The sequence below is a fragment of the Chiloscyllium plagiosum genome, chromosome 25 (assembly GCF_004010195.1).
Source record: "Chiloscyllium plagiosum isolate BGI_BamShark_2017 chromosome 25, ASM401019v2, whole genome shotgun sequence".
Lineage (NCBI taxonomy): Eukaryota > Metazoa > Chordata > Chondrichthyes > Orectolobiformes > Hemiscylliidae > Chiloscyllium > Chiloscyllium plagiosum.
In genome coordinates, this window is record NC_057734.1 from 47,873,171 (window position 1) to 47,889,845 (window position 16,675).

General features: G+C 40.6%; 1 protein-coding gene across 4 annotated transcripts in view; it reads right to left on the reverse strand.

Annotated features, from left to right (window-relative positions):
* The window catches only part of sfi1 (SFI1 centrin binding protein), a 134,830-nt gene that overhangs the window by 54,129 nt on the left and 64,026 nt on the right, over positions 1-16,675 (reverse strand). For 3 of the 4 annotated variants that reach the window (XM_043716109.1, XM_043716108.1, XM_043716111.1), the window contains 6 exons: positions 13,235-13,413; positions 10,563-10,638; positions 6,601-6,696; positions 5,197-5,273; positions 2,504-2,606; positions 1,115-1,211 (listed from right to left, as the gene is read on the reverse strand). In XM_043716109.1, coding sequence (XP_043572044.1) covers positions 1,115-1,211; positions 2,504-2,606; positions 5,197-5,273; positions 6,601-6,696; positions 10,563-10,638; positions 13,235-13,413 — 628 coding nt within the window. The remainder of the gene's footprint in view (positions 1-1,114; positions 1,212-2,503; positions 2,607-5,196; positions 5,274-6,600; positions 6,697-10,562; positions 10,639-13,234; positions 13,414-16,675) is intronic. The other variant, XM_043716110.1, reaches the window with a different exon arrangement.

The following is a 16,675-nucleotide window of genomic DNA, read 5'->3' on the forward strand; positions in this document are numbered from 1 at the left end:
CTTTCCGCCTTCCGCAAAGACCGTTCCCTCCGTGACTACCTGGTCAGGTCCACGCCTCCCTACGACCCACCCTCCCATCCTGGCACTTTCCCCTGCCACCGCAGGAACTGTAAAACCTGTGCCCACACCTCCTCCCTCACCTCTATCCAAGGCCCCAACGGAGCTTTCCACATCCATCAAAGTTTTACCTGCACATCCACTCATATCATCTATTGTATCCGTTGCTCCCGATGCGGTCTCCTCTACATTGGGGGGACTGGGCGCCTCCTAGCAGAGCGCTTTAGGGAACATCTCCGAGACACCCGCACCAATCAACCAAATCGCCCCGTGGCTCAACATTTCAACTCCCCCTCCTACTCTGCCGAGGATATGGAGGTGCTGGGCCTCCTCCACCTCCGCTCCTTCACCACCAGACGCCTGGAGGAAGAACGCCTCATCTTCCGCCTCGGAACACTTCAACCCCAGGGCATCAATGTGGATTTTAACAGTTTCCTCATTTCCCCTTCCCCCACCTCATCCTAGTTTCAAACTTGCAGCTCCGCACTGTCCCCTTGACCTGTCCGGACTTGTCCGACCTGCCCAGCTCCTTTTCCACCTATCCACTCCACCCTCTCCTCCCTGACCTATCACCTTCATCTCCTTCCCCACTGACCTATTGTACTCTAGGCCACTCTCTCCCCACCCCCACCCTCCTCTAGCTTATCTCTCCACGCTTCAGGCTCTCTGCCTTTATTCCTGATGAAGGGCTTTTGCCCGAAACGTCGATTTTGCCTGTCCTCGGATGCTGCCTGAATTGCTGTGCTCTTCCAGCACTACTGATCCAGCATCTAACGGTAGGCATTTTAAAGCTTCACTGAATGTCTTTGAGGAAGGGCTATTTGATCTTCACAGTCTTCTGCACAAGAACAATTGAAATATATAGCAGAGATCTGTTAATGAAGTATAAACATTTTCTGCAGCAATCCCTCACACATTCTCACAGAAACAAATTAAATAGATATATATATATATAAAATCTATTGTTTGGTCATGTTGTTAGGCTAAATTTAACAGAATAGAATGGGCAACTGTACAAAAACATTTCACTGATACACTAATTGTATTTTCCACTTACGAAAATCAATACGTTGTCTTGCTTCCAGCACAAGTTCCGCATCCTGTTGTCGTTGATACATTTTAAGTGTGATTGCATCTCTCCAGTACTCCACAGCCTACATAACAATCAATCACAGAACCATCACCAAATTCAACTGGAGAAAAACATCCTCTGCAACCTCTGCTTGCTGATTAATCAACTAACTTTATATAATAAAACAAAGTGATGCATATGCAAACATAACCAAATTAAAAGCTTGTTTCAGAATACAGATCAATTTAACAGTATTACAGAGAAAACTTAACTCAGTAACCTTCACCAGGTCATCCTGTACAGATGCAAAGCAGAAGTCAGAAACTGCCTGTAAGGAAGAGTAAGCCTTCATGCTTAGGTGTAAGTACAGGTGTACGTATTCATGCTTCCACCTGTCCCTCCTGACCTTTGTTGAAACAGGCATCCAATGATATACCATCAATAGTTATCTAAATGACTGTTCATTCATGAGACTAGACTGAGTAGGAGCACACAACTGCATCGTTTGGACATCAGTGCTCAATCCAACCACTTGATAAAGATCAGCAGCAAAAACTTTCAGCTAACTTTGATCCTGGCTGGTCTATTATCCCCATCATCTCAATCCACATAATACTGGATTGAGGCCAACTGAGGACCCAAGTACTCCTTCAGCTGAGATCAGCTAAAAGCATGAGAAGATTCCAACTTGGGCATTTTCTTGAAATCAATCAGTTCTCAAACGAGCAATGCAGTTACACCACCTGCTAAGCAGAAGCTCAGGTTCATGGAATATATGGGTTGGAGTGAGAGCATAAAAGGTCATCCAAAGCTACTTCTCAGCCCTCCCAACATCCTTGCAATAAAGTAGCACTCAACTAGACTTCTGACAGAATGTAACCTCTTGTGCAGTGAGCATTTACAGGAGAAAAAGAGATAAACAAATCAAATACCACAGAACAAGAATTCAAAATGAAAGTCGCTTGGCAAGCAACACCATCAGGAAAAAAGAAAATGTCATAGAGTCTTAGAGATGTACAGCACAGAAACAGACCCTTCATTCCAACTCGTCTATGCTGACCAGATGTTGTAAACTGATCTAGTCCCATTTGGCAGCATTTGACCCATATCCTTCTAAACCCTTCCTATTCATGTGCACATCCAGATGCCATTTATATGCTGTAATTGTACCAGCCTCCACCACTTCCTCTGGCAGTTTACCACACTCTGTGTGAAAAGCTTGCCCCTTAAGTCCCTTTTATGAACCTGCACCTCAAGATCTCATTGCTTTACTCCCCAGTAAGGTTAGAATGGATTTGCTTGTAGAAATCTTGATCTCTCATATACTTAAATCAATAAATTTCTTGCATCTTCCATTTACAAATGGAGCTGTACCTTGGCTAAAAGGACATGGTGATAATGCTGATCTGCTCTGGCAGCTTTCCTAGCTTCATCAGCCAGCGTGCGCGCATTTTCTCTCCAGGTGTAGAAAGAAAATCTATACGTAAGAAGAGAAAAAGGCTTAGAGAGTCAATAACCCAACCTCATATGATCCAAGAAAGCAGAAGGTAAATTCTCAAAGGAAGACCAATCATTGTGAAGGGCTTATATAAATGACAAATTTTACATGAAATTTGAAAGCAATGAATAGTTCATTATAAACTAAAATTAAATCCAAGCAAAGGAAGAAATGAGAGCATGAAGTCAAGTTGGCTGTGGTGAACTGGGAAAGCACAATAAGATTTGACAGGAGACAAGCAATAACTAGTATCGAGAGTGTGGTGCTGGAAAAGCACAGCAGGTCGGACAGCATCCAAGGAGCAGGAGAATCGACATTTCGGGCAAAAGAAAGGCTTTTGCCCGAAATGTTGATTCTCCTGCTCCTCGGATGCTGCCTGACCTGTGCTTTTCCATCACCACATTCTCGACTCTAATCTCCAGCATCTGCAGTCCTCACTTTCGCCTAAGCAATAGCTAGTATTGAAAGAAAACCTACAATGTCTACTACAGATTTACATTCGTCTAAGGCACTGTCAGCTAAAGTGCATCAAGCAAGATTAAAAAAAAGTTAAAATTAGTATAGGATCAAAGAAGTGTCATAAGAATACCAGAAACCGTGGCAAGTTTGAGGATTGGAATCAACTTAGGCCCCTGCAAAGGAGAAGCGAGAATCTGATATAGGAAAAGGAAAAGAGAATATAAAACTAGTGAGCAATATAAAGGCAGACTATAAAAGCTTCTATTAGTTTGTGAAAGAGAAAAAATAACCAAGGGTAATTGTCTGCCCATTACAGGTGTAAAAAGAAGTATGTATATTGGAGATCAAGGAAATAGTGGAGAAGCTAAAAATTACTTAAGTGTAGGAGCAAATTATTGCAGATACTGGAATCTGTACTGAAAACAAAAATGCTCGAGATCACAGCAAGTCAGAAAGCACCCATGGTGAGACAGCAAAGTAATGTTTTGAATCTTCAAAGGAGATATTGAAAATCACCCAGAAATCCTCAACAACCAAGAGGCTAAACAGCCAAACAATATTAGTATTTGTGAAGCGATCATACTTTAAAAAATCAGCTGGATTAAAGATTAATAAATCTCCTGGACAGAGGAGCTTCATCTCAGACTGTTAAAGGAAGTAGCAATAGACATAATAAATGCTTTGATAGTTAGCATTCATAATTGCAAAGATTCTGAAAGGATTCCTGCTGACTGGAAGGTAGAAAATGTAAGAAGGGGTCAAGAGAGTGTTAAAAACTACACACCTGATATCTTGGTTTCAGCAACAAGGAAAATGTTAAAATCTGCCAAAAACATTGTGATAATGGAACATTTAAAAAAAATGGCAAAAACTGGGCAGAATCAAGATGGATTTATGAAAAGGAAATCATGTTTGACAAAACATGGGTTTCTTTTGAGAATGTTACGTGTAGTACAGAAAAAGGAGAATCAATAAATGTGATGGATTTGGATTTTTAGAAAGCTTTTGCTAAGGTTCCATCCAGGAGGTTATTAAATAAAATTGGAGTGCATGGGATTGAGGGAATATACTAGGATGGATTGAGAATTGATTAAGGGACAAAAAGCAGATGGATCATTTTCAGCATGATAGGCTGTTACTAGTGAGGTGTTGCAAGACAAGTTGTCAGTCCATAACTTTCATAATCTATATAAATGATTTGGATGTAGGGACCAATTGTAATAACTTCAAATGTGCTCATTACATTAAACTGGGTGGAAACATAATTTATAAGGGAGATGCAAGGAGGCTTCAAGAAACTTCGACATGCTAAGTGACCGGGCTAGAACATGGTTGAGAGAATATAAATAATGAGTCAATCTATTTACTTTGATTAAAAAAACACAAAGGAAAAATATTTTTTAAATGGTGAGAGGGTGCCCAAAGGGATCTGAATGTCCTTGGCTATAAGACATGTGCAGGAAGCAACTAAGAAAGCAAATGGTATGATGACATATATTTCAAGAGGATTTGAGTACATAAGTAAAGGTGTCTTTCTGCAGTCATACAGAGTCTTGGAGTATTGTATAGAGGGAAGTATGTCTTTCCTTACCTCAGGAAAGATATACTTCCCATAGAGGAAGTTCAACAGCAGTTCACCAGATTAGTTTGGATTGCGAGAGTAGGACAGAGATATAGGCTCAGCAAATTTGCAAACAGCAAATTCCGGGCTGACAGCAGGAGTTCTAATGCAAGGGCCATTGACTGACCAAATATATACCTCCAGTGAAAACAGCAACAAAATCCTGGAATTATTTAAAAACCAATTGGATATCACAAGGGCAACTTAGGACCATTAGCTGCAATGGGCTAAATAGCCAATAATAAATTTCTGATGCAAATTACATTTCCCCAGCCTGCATCTAGATTAGAAAAATATCCTATTGTGGTGCTGGAAGTTACAGAGGCAACACTTTACTAAGCAAACTGCAGTCATTAATATTAAAATGGGAAGTATAGATGGAATGATATGAAGTTTCTATCACATAAACTTCAATTCACACAGGACATTTGGCATGTTATTTGTCAAATATTTCTTGAGTGCAGAAACATCATTGCAACTTTTCATCACCTTAATAAATCTCTTCTCTGTTTCTTCTCCTTTTCATCCACCTTGCAAAGAATTTGTTGATTGTTGCAATGGAAAACCTAGAAATCAGACCGGGGGGGGGGGGTCATTCTGCAGTTTTCACGGTCATATTAAGGTTTTAATATTTGTGTTACTCAACAAATTTATTGGAAAAAAAATCAAAAACATACACAAAAGGTCAGATGCAATAAAGATAACTCTCCTCCATTAATGCTAAATCTAAACCGATTCTTGAAACATGATTTTTCAGTTCTTGCAAGCTAATGGACTGTCACAGACTAGGCTGACGGATTTTATTATCCTGAGGAGTTCACATTGTCTCAACAGGTGACACATGCAGTCAAATATAAATTTACAACTAAAGCTTTTGGGTTACAGAGCATACAATCAAAGGGTCTATAAAGAACCACAACCTTGGTTGACTCAGAAACCTTCCTCATGTCTTCAACAATGAAAACCTAGTCACTTTAACAAGATGACAGGAGCTTCACATGAAGTGGTTTGACCCACTATTTGATTGAAACACTGGACAATTTGAAAGACTGAATGCAATGTTAAGGGAGCTCAGTTCGTACAGATTAATTTTTTTTTCTAGGGTATGACCAGTCTGGAATTTGCATTTTCTGTATCTTGTGGAAACAGCTTGCAGTAATAAATTTTAACAGCACGATCAAATCCAACAAATAATCCCATAAATAAAGATGGTCGGTTTTCTCATGTTGCTACGTAGGTATTTCAAAACAATTTTGTCATTGGGTTCTTACTGTTTCTATCATTGGTGTGGAGACATAATGCAACTGGATATTTTCAAGAAGTTGTATGTAATTGTATGAACATATCACCTTCACCTCCATCTGTCCAGAATGCATGCAAGAATCCAGGTTTATCTTTCTCCGATAGGGAACTACAAATTCTACCATCCAAAGGTCAACCACAGCAGATGTGTGGGAACACCAATACTTGCAAGTTTTCTCTGAGGTACCCTCCATCCTGACTTGGATCGCTGCTCCTTTACAGTCGCTGGGTCAAAATCCTGTAAATCACTCCTTTACAGCATTGTGGGTGTACAAACACCATATGAACTACAGTGGTTCAAAAAGGCGGATAACCAATCAGATACAATTAGGGATGGAAAATAAATACTGGCCTGGTCAGTCATACCCACAACCCATAAAAGAATGAAAACAAAGATGCCCAGAAAACCCATCGTAGCATGACAATCTCAGCATGGATCAGAAATGGAACTGTTCTTCTTTCATATATAGTACAGTGCTGTTAAGTTTTGTGTTACACAAAAACACAATTTTAACCAAAACATCTAAAAAAAAAACACTTGTACTGTAATGGAAACGTAGTCTATATATCAGGTAAAAGCATGAGACCAACCTTCCACTCGCGCAAGGCTTTTGACAGCAGCTTCTTCTGAAAATGCACATCTGCACACACGTGTTTTTTCCATTTCTCATGCTTTTTCTGCACATACTGGGAAGTGTAAGAAGTATATCAAAGTATAAATACACTGGTGCTGAAATCATCAATTCCACTAATAGAATCGCCATTGGAGAATGAGAACGGTAAGTTTTTGGCATCCTTATTATAATTTAAAGAAAAACTATTTTAAATCAATCTATAATTTAATTTGATTTTTTTGGTCTACTTTCTCCTTTCATGAGGGGACAATGCTTTCTCCAGGCATCCTACCACAGGTATTAGGGTTGTCCTCTTTCCTGTCATTTGTGAGCTCAAGCTGTAAGTGCCAGAAAATTACTGCAAAGAATATAGCTCATGGTTTAGGGGGTAACATATTAGTGTGGATTAGAAGATTGGCTGGCTGACTGACATAAAACAGAGAATATTCATGATGGGTTTTTATTTGAAACAACAGAAATTTTGCAGAAACTCAGCATGTCTGGCAGCATCTATGTCTAATGACCCTTCTTCAGAACTGATTTATCTGATTGACAGGATGTGATGAGTTGAGTGAAAAAGTCTGTGTCAAGGTCTCAATTTGTTGCAATTAATATAAATGACAAAGATTAGGAGAGAAAAGGCATGAAAAATAAACTTGCAGATGACAGTAAGATAGGTAGAAAACTTTGTTGTAAAAAAGACATAAAGCAGGCTGTAGGAGGATTATAGGCTGGCTAAGTACAGAAATCTTGCATATGGAGTATGATGTGGTAAAACGCGAAGTTGTTCACTTTGGTAAGAAGAACAAAAAAAGCAAAATATTACTGAAATAAACAATGACTGCGAAATTCCATGGTATAAAGGATTTATGGGTTCTAGCGCACGAGTCACATAAATTTATCAAGCAGTTACAGCTTATACCTGTAGTCAAGCTGGCAAATAGGGTGCTAACCTTTATTATGAGAGAAACTTAATAATACAGTAAGGATGCTACACTTCAGTTATGTAAGGCAATGATAATGATATATTTCAAATATTGTGTGCAGTTTTGGTCACCTTATTTAAGGAAGGATTTAAATGCATTTGAGGTGGTTCAGAGGAGAGTTACCAGATGGATATCTGGAATGAGTGGGTTATGAGGATAGTTTGGACAGGCTGAGCTTGTTTCCACCAGAGTTTAGAAGGTTGAGGGAAGAGTTGGTTGAAGTTTGTAAGATCTTGAATGGTGTTAACAAGGTGGACATGGAAACAATGTTTCCTCTTGAGAGCAAGTTGAGAACTAACAGCCACTATTTTAAAATTAGAAATTGCTCTTTTACACAGAGATCAGGGGAATTTTTTTCTCCGACGTTGTGGAACTTTGGAACTTTCTGCCTCCGAGGGTATTGCAAGCCGATCATTGAATATTTTTAAGATGTAGAAATGCTGGTGCTGGACTGGGGTGGACAAAGTTAAAAATCACACAACACCAGGTTATAGTCAAGAATGTGGTGCTGGAAAAGCACAGCAGATCATTCAGCATCCGAGGAGTAGGAGAATCGAAGTTTTGGGCATAAGCAGGCTCATAAGACACAGAATTTATAGCAAAAGGTCACCATGTCACGATACTGTAATCTTTTGCTATAAATTCTGTGTCTTGTGATCCTACTTCACAGCTACCTGTTGAAGGAGCAGCACTCCGAAAGCTAGTACTTCCAAGTAAACCTGCTGGACTATAACCTGGTGTAGTGGAATATTTTTAAGAAAGAGAAAGATTGATTCTTGAACAAAAATACAAATTACCTCAGAAACTCAGGAGGTCTTGCAATACCTGTGGAGAGAAAGCAGAGTTAACATTTCGGTACAGTGATCCTTCTTCAGCTGTTCTGTGAAGGGTCACTGGATCCGAAATGTTAACTCTCCTTTTTCTTCACAGATGCAGCCAGGTCTGATGAAATTCTCCAGCAATTTCTGCTTTTGTTTCAGATGTCCAGCATCTGCAGTCATTTTTTTTTATAGATTGATTCCATAGTCTAACCAGAATCAGAGATTTTCAAGGTAGTTGGGAATAAGGAATTTGAAACACAAATTAGCTATAATCTTATTGAATGAAATCGCAGACTCAAGGAGCTGAATGGTCCATTTCTGCTCCTGTTTTGTCTGTGCATAAATCCTTTATTCAGGGACTCGCACTCCCATCCAGTTATATCTCAGTGCCCAATCCTATAAAGGGGCATGTGGCTCTAGAAAAGACAGCTGGTGATGCCTCAGCTCCCATGTTGCTATGAAACAGAAAAGTGCAGATGCAGGTAAGTGTGGGGCTGGATAGGTGGCCAGTGCTTAGAGTTTGTCAGTTTTATCAAAGATCATTCTAGTGTTGAAGGACATTGGTGACAATGGGAAAAGCCCTCTTAATTATTTCCTTCCAGAGTTTATTTGCCTTCCTGCTTCAGCTGCGGGGGTTCCTGACTTCTCTACCAATGCATCCCTGGGAAATTTGGAAGGAGGTGGAACAATGTTGGGATACCTAGCTGATGGCATACATTCCAAGTCTCCCCATGTATCAACACATCTCCAACAGCCTGGGAAAATTTCACCCAATGTCTACAGAAGTATTCCAGCAAAATAGCAATCAGGAGTGAGATCAGTCATTTCTTTTTCTCTACCACTCATCAAGAGTCCTTCAACAGCATATTACAAACCTAGAACTTATACCACATAGAAGGACAAGGCTAGAACATGCATGAGAAACCACCATGCCCTTGTGCCACACACTATCCTGACTTGAATTATATTGCTATTCCTTCAGTGTTGCTGAGTCAAAATCCTAAAATTCCTGCCCAACAGCACTGAGGGTCTACCTACACCACAGGGACTGCAGTAGATCAAGAATGCAGCTCAACATCACCTTCAAAGGGCAATTAGGGTTTAACAATACATACTGACCTGGTCAGCGACACAACCCATTAACACATATAAATAACTGTTCCAGGTACCAAATCAGAAAAGTCCACCTGCTTTGAAAACATGTCATTCATTTATCACAACTATCATCATTGTGACTAGCATAAAATGGCTAATTTTCTGCCAAGTCGGGGGTAGTGGTTGGCTCCATGGATACTCGAAACTCGAAACAGATTGTTCTAAATATGTCGCCTTACAACAAGCAAATTTTCAATCCAGGTTTCTATCCAGTTAAATGACATTGTATGCAAACTGACTTAACCTCCAACTCAAATGCATTATTCAACAAATTTATCTCAAACATTATACAGTACTCAAACTGATTTTTTTAATCTCTTTCCACAGTGTCCCTGCTTCTTTCTCATGCTATTAGAGATATCTTGGATTGACAGCTAAGGGAAGACTTTGGATCCACAGAGAATACTGTACGAGAATTGACAATGAGATAATCCACATGCTGGTCAGAGACATCAAGGCTCTGCTCACAAGGTAGACAGGCAATGAATGTGGAAGGCACAGAGAGACTTTGCTGCAAAAGACACTGCAATTGAACAGCTGGGGTTTGAGCAGAAAAGCACAGAACAAGGTTGACAATAATATATAATTTTGTTCAGTCTTGCTCAAAAAATATGCATGTGCAAGGAGCTTAAGCAGCCAGAAATTCAACACTCTGCTGCACATGTTAGAACTAGGGAAAGAAGTGTAATTCAAACTAAACAAAGCTTTCAATTAGTTTATTCAAAAATACTTTAACAGATGAGCTTGATTTCTGTTTAACAAATACTTTTAAAATTATAACTGAACATCATTTGGTTGATTCTGATTGTTGAATGGTTTCTGTAACTACAATATACCTTAGGGAAATATCTCTGACTCACTGATATTTTAACCAAGACATGGAAAAATATGTACAGGGATTTCTGAAATTTTATTTCAGTAAAATCTGGTTGCTATTCCTCATCACATGTGACTGAAACAAATGGTAAACTCCTTACCAACCGCCAAGCCCTCCAGGTTCCGCGCAAGCGACATCTGCACCAATGTCTTACAGCTCGTACTTCATGGTCTCGTCTAGCATAGAGACAGAGATAATTAAGAGAAGACATCGGAGTAAGAATGGACCACATGGCCCCTTGACCATTCAAAAAGGTTATGTCTGATCTAAAGCCCCACCTTCACATTCCCACACCCTTACCATTTCCCTCAATTCTTTTTTAGAACAAATATCTGTATACTCCAACCCTGAATGTATTCAATAATATAGCATTCTAAACCTCCTGGCTAGAGAATCTCAAAGGTCCACAGTCTTCTGAGTGAAGGAATTGCTCCTAAATAATCCTTATCCTTAAACACACCCATTCCACCCCCATCCGCACATCCCTGACCCTAACCACCCCATGTTCTGAATACCCCAATCTAGGGAAATAACCTATTTTAATCCTCAGAATCTTGAAAGTTTCAATGAGATTGCCCCACAAGGTTCCAAACTCCAGAGAGCTTAGGTATTGTTTACTCAGCCTCACAGGATAATTCTCTTATCCCAAACTTGTCTAAGTTAGCAAAATTTCTTTTCTCTGCATCAACATTTAAAATCTATACAGATTTTAAAATAATATTCTGTTTTTTCTATTCTAATTATCATAGTAAGTAATCTTATATTTCCCTACATTATATCCATTTTCCATCATGATGCCCAATTAATTAACCTATCCATACCTGCCTGTTTATGCCCTCGTCACAGCTTAGATTCCCTCCCAGCTTTGTATTGTTAGTGATCTTTGGTACAACACTTAAGGTCTCCTCGTCGAAGTCATTTATTTAAATTGTAATACCTGAAGTCCCAAGCACTGAATGTTGCAGAACTCTCACTGCAGCCGGAAAACTTCAAAATGCTTATCTAATCTTTATCCCGATTCCTGCTCATTAAAAATCCTGTACCTATGCCAATGCATTACTCCCAATTCCAAATGCCTTTATCTGCTGTTAACTTTTTGTGTGATTTCTTTTCAAAATCTACGTACACAAAGGAACAAAGAATGAGAGTGGATTTGATTTTAACCTCAACTCTATTCCTGCATGCCCCCATAATCCTTTATTCCCTGGGTAATCAAGAATCTAACCATCACTGCCTTGAAAATACTTAAAGATTTTGCATCCGATGCCTTTTGAGGAAGGGATAAACTATATCTACTGGCTCTGCCTTATCTATTTCATTAGTTACATCCTCAAAACCAAGATAAATGTGCCTTTACATAAAACAAGGTATGATTAGACAGGGGAAATGATGTGTTTCTAAGCGTAATGTTAAGATTTCCTCAATATTAAATTCTAGAATTTTTCAGACACTAGTTCAGTTGGCTGGATGGCTCATTTGCAATTCAGAGTGATGCCAACAACATGGATTCAATTCCCACACCAGCTGAGGGTAACATGAAGGGCTCTCCTCGTCAACCGTTCCCCTTGCCTGAGTTTTGGTGACCCTCAAAAGTTATACTCCCCACCTGGTCTAATGAGAGACTAGCCCTATGGTTTGTTAAGACAATGGCAACTTTGCTTTCATCTGCATCTTGCACAACTAAAATGCATATCACTTAATTCTTCCAAATCATAAAACTATTTTCATATTGCAGCTATATAACACTGTCCAATTTCCACCAGTTTACAGTCCAAAAAGAAAAGGATATGATTATATGATTCCTTACAATGTACAGCTAAGATCAGTGACAGACCTGGGCTCTTGAGTAATTTCTCACTTAAAGCATGTGGCTGTGGAATTCACTTCCAAAGTCAGCAATTGAAACAGAGAACATGTCAAAAGTTAATAGTATGGTGGGTGAATTTAGGGAAAAAAGTGGATAGGAGAACAGGAGACAAAATGACATTAGGATTACAGTGCACATATAGTGACAAAAATTAACACAAATTGGTTGGGAGTAACAGCCTGTTATAGTTTTATATAATGAACAATACTCTCTGCAGACCAAGCCTAATATTTGAGGGATTTAATTTCTAATTATACTGCTGGGGAGTCAGTTCCAGCGATGGCCACACTTCTATTCCAGCACTCTAATATTTCCTGATGTAGTTGGCTGAGTGTCAAATTCTGAACTTAACTATATAAAAAGCCTTGTACAAATGCTTGCTATTGTAATGCACACAAAAATCTCATTCAGACATTGATCAATATCTGAAAACGTCAGATGGAGGGTACAGAGGCTGTACACTTTAGGAAGTATGAAGGAAGAAACTTTGGCAATTACAATATTGCCCCTTCAGTCATAATATGAATGCTAGAGCTGCAGCCTCTTGGTGCTATGCAAAAGCTACATCTTTGTAAATATACATTTAAGACCAGCTCACGTGAGAGTACTGTTCACTCTGGGAAGTAGCTTTGTGCACCCCAACAGCTCTCGAGCATGCTAGAGAAGTGATCATCCTTTCCCTGAGAGTACATAAAATAAGAGTTGGGAGGCTATTTGACTAGAAGAGGATCACAGGTTAAGTTGATCACCCAATGCTCATATGCTTTGCAGTATCAAATCTGGGACTTATTGACTCATCCCCTTGTTACACCACAAGAGTCATATACCCACTCAGCTATTACAGCTCAAAGTTTAGCGTCATCTGAGTTTAGAAACATGGAGCAGAATTTCCAAAGCACCCATACCCTGCTATTTGTTCTGCCACAGTCTTTTTCCAAAAGTGCAATGATTTACGCAGCAACTGATGTTTAAAGTGATCTTCAGCAATGGCCTCCTTCTCTCTTTCCTCCAACAAGATGGCAGTCTTCTCACGCCAGTTCCACCAGAACCGCAGCAACACGCAACGAGTATAATGAATCATAGCCTGCAGAAACAGAAATAGTTCCATCAAAACCCTCCCAATCGGACACCAGATTCCCCTCCTCGTTTCCACATTAATTGATATTGTCACTGGTTCTCTTCCTTCCTGTGCCTTCTCTTCCTACTTCAAATCTTTTAACCTTACCTCCTCTCCATAAACAGTAACCCTTGACTTTCAGCCCTTGCCTTTCCTTCACCATGCCCAAATCCATGTTGACCTTGTTTGAAATCCAATGTGGTTTCCAGCCAACCATAGTACCAAATTGGTAAAATCACAAATATCCCATGTGACTGTGGCAAGCATGAACAGGCCATCGTCAATCTGACCAGCCTGCAACCTTTGACACAGTTCACTGCACCATCCTTTTTTCTGGTGCCCTCTACTGTCATTCAGCTTGGTGGGATTTCTCTCGCATGGTTCCTCTTCTATCTGTCTAATCATAACCAGAGAATGGCTCCCCTCTTACTCCAACCCCACTACCTCTGGTGTTCTCCAGAGATTGACACTCACCTCCCACTCCCTTTTACGTCTCATCTACATGCTGCCCCCTCTGTGAAATGATCTGAAGTCATAACATCAGTTTCAGCTTGTGCACTGACAACACTCAACTCAACCTCAGCATTCCTTTGCACGACCCATCAATTGTCTCTAAATTTCAAGACTCTAACATCCGGCACCAATGCAGCAGAAATTTCACAGTATAAAACAGACAGAAGACTAACATCATTGTTTTTGGTTCCTTCTCCAAACTCTATTCTGTGGCCACATAATCCATTTTCTTCCCAGTGACTGCCTGATGACTGTTTGCAACCTCGGTGTCATATTATCTGTGACACCATTAATTTTGTTTATTTCCACCTCCATTATATCACCTCCTGAATATCCTTCTACAACTCTCATCCATACCTTTGTTTCTTCTGAACGACCATTCAAGTGCACCCCTGGCTGGTTTTCCTCGATAAACTTGATGTCATCCAAAACGTTGCTGCCTGTGTCCCTCTTTGCACCAAGTCCCATTAGGCCTGTGTCTGCTGACTGACATTGACTTCTGATTAATCAAAGCTTTGATTTCAAAATTCTCATCTGTTGACAAACCCCTCCATGGGTCACATCTCCTGAACATCTTACAGCCTCCAGCTGTACAACCCTCCAAGGTCTCAATGTGCCTCAAATTCTATCCTTTCTGGACCTCTCCAGTTTGAATTGCTTCAGCACCAGAGGCCAGGCCTTCAACTGCCCAGACCCTAAACTCTGCAATTTCCTCCCGACAATTCTCATCCCCTTGAAAGTAACCACTTCAATCTACCCCAATATCTTTTTATGTAGCTCAGTCTCACTCCTGAGAAGAGAAGTGTCATGGGGTATAATGTGTTAAAAAAGGCTTTACATAGAGATAAATTGTATTGGTTACCAAGAAAAACCAGTGAAGAAACAAAAAAAAAATCATATCATTGGAATAATACACCACCGCAAATCTTTTTCACAGGTAACAAGCCATTTTTGAATGCAATAACTGCAAAACGACATTTAAAGAAATGTGGCAGCTAACTATATCTCTGAAGATCCCAAAACCGATAGTGAGATGGAAGAGCAGATAATCTGTTTTAGTGCAGTTGTGAGCACAAGAAATATTGATCAGAATACTGGGAGAACTCCACTGCTTTTCAAATAATGTTATAGGAATTTATGCACCCACCACAGAGGGCAGACAGGGCCTCAGTTCAACATACCATCCCAAATACAGTTCATCCCTGGGATGAACTCAGATTTCTCAGTTTCCTCATTTCCCCTCCCCCCACCTTGTCTCAGTCCCAACCCTCGAACTCAGCACCGCCTTCCTAACCTGCAATCTTCTTCCTGACCTCTCTGCCCCCACCCCTACTCCGGCCTATCACCCTCACCTTAACCTCCTTCCACCTATCGCATTTCCAACGCCCCTCCCCCAAGTCCCTTCTCCCTACCTTTTATCTTAGCCTGCTTGGCACATTCTCCTCATTCCTGAAGAAGGGCTCATGCCCGAAACGTCGATTCTCCTGCTCCTTGGACGCTGCCTGACCTGCTGCGCTTTTCCAGCAACACATTTTCAGCTCTGATCTCTAGCATCTGCAGTCCTCACTTTCTTCTATTACCACCACTGCCAGTGCATTACGCGCACCCACCACCATCTGTTTAAAGAACCTACCTCTGACATCTCCCTTAAACCTTCCTCCAATCACCTTAAAATTAAGCCCCCTTGTGATAGACATTTCCACCCTGGGAACAAGTCTCTGGCTACCCACTCTATCTATGCCTCTTATCATCTTTTACACCTCTAACAAGTCACCTCTCATCCTTCTTCACTCCAATGAGAAAAGCCCTAGCTCCCTCAACCTTCCTTCATAAGACATGCTCCCCAGTCCAGGCAGCATCCTGGTAAATCTCCTCTGCACCCTCTCTAAAGCTTCCACATTCTTCTTATAATGAGGAAACCAGAACTGAACATAACATTCCAAGTGTGATCTAACCAGGGCTTAATAGATCTGCAGCATAACTCGCTGGTCTTAAACTCGATCCCCCTGCTAATGAAAGCCAACACACCATATACTTTCTTAACAACCCCATCAGCTTGGGTGGCAACTTTGGGAGATCTATGGACTTGGATCCCAAGATCCCTCTGTGCCTCCACACTGCAAAGTATCCTGCCTTTAACCCTGTATTCTGCATTCACATTTGACCTTCCAAAGTGAATCACTTCACGCTTTTCCAACTTGAACTCCATCTGCCACTTCTCAGCCCAGCTCTGCATCCTGTCAATGTCCCGTTGCAACCTACAACAGCTCTCCACACTATCCACAACTCCACCAATAGTTTGTGTCATCTGCAAACTTATTAACACACCCTTCCACTTCCTCATCCAAGTCATTTATATAAATCACAAAGAGCAGAGGTCTCACAATATATCCCTGCGGAACACCACTGATAACCAAGCTCCAGGCTGAATACTTTCTATCTACTACTACCACCCTCTGTCTTCCATGGGCCAGCCAATTCTATATCCAGACAGCTAAATTTCCCTGTATCCCATGCCTCCTTACTTTCTGAATGAGCCTACCATGGGGAACCTTATCAAACGGCTAGCTAAAATCCATGTACAGGAGGAGAAAGTGAGGTCTGCAGATGCTGGAGATCAGAGCTGAAAATGTGTTGCTGGAAAAGCGCAGCAGGTCAGACAGCATCCAGGGAACAGGAGAATCGACGTTTCAGGCATAAGCCCTTCTTCAGGAAT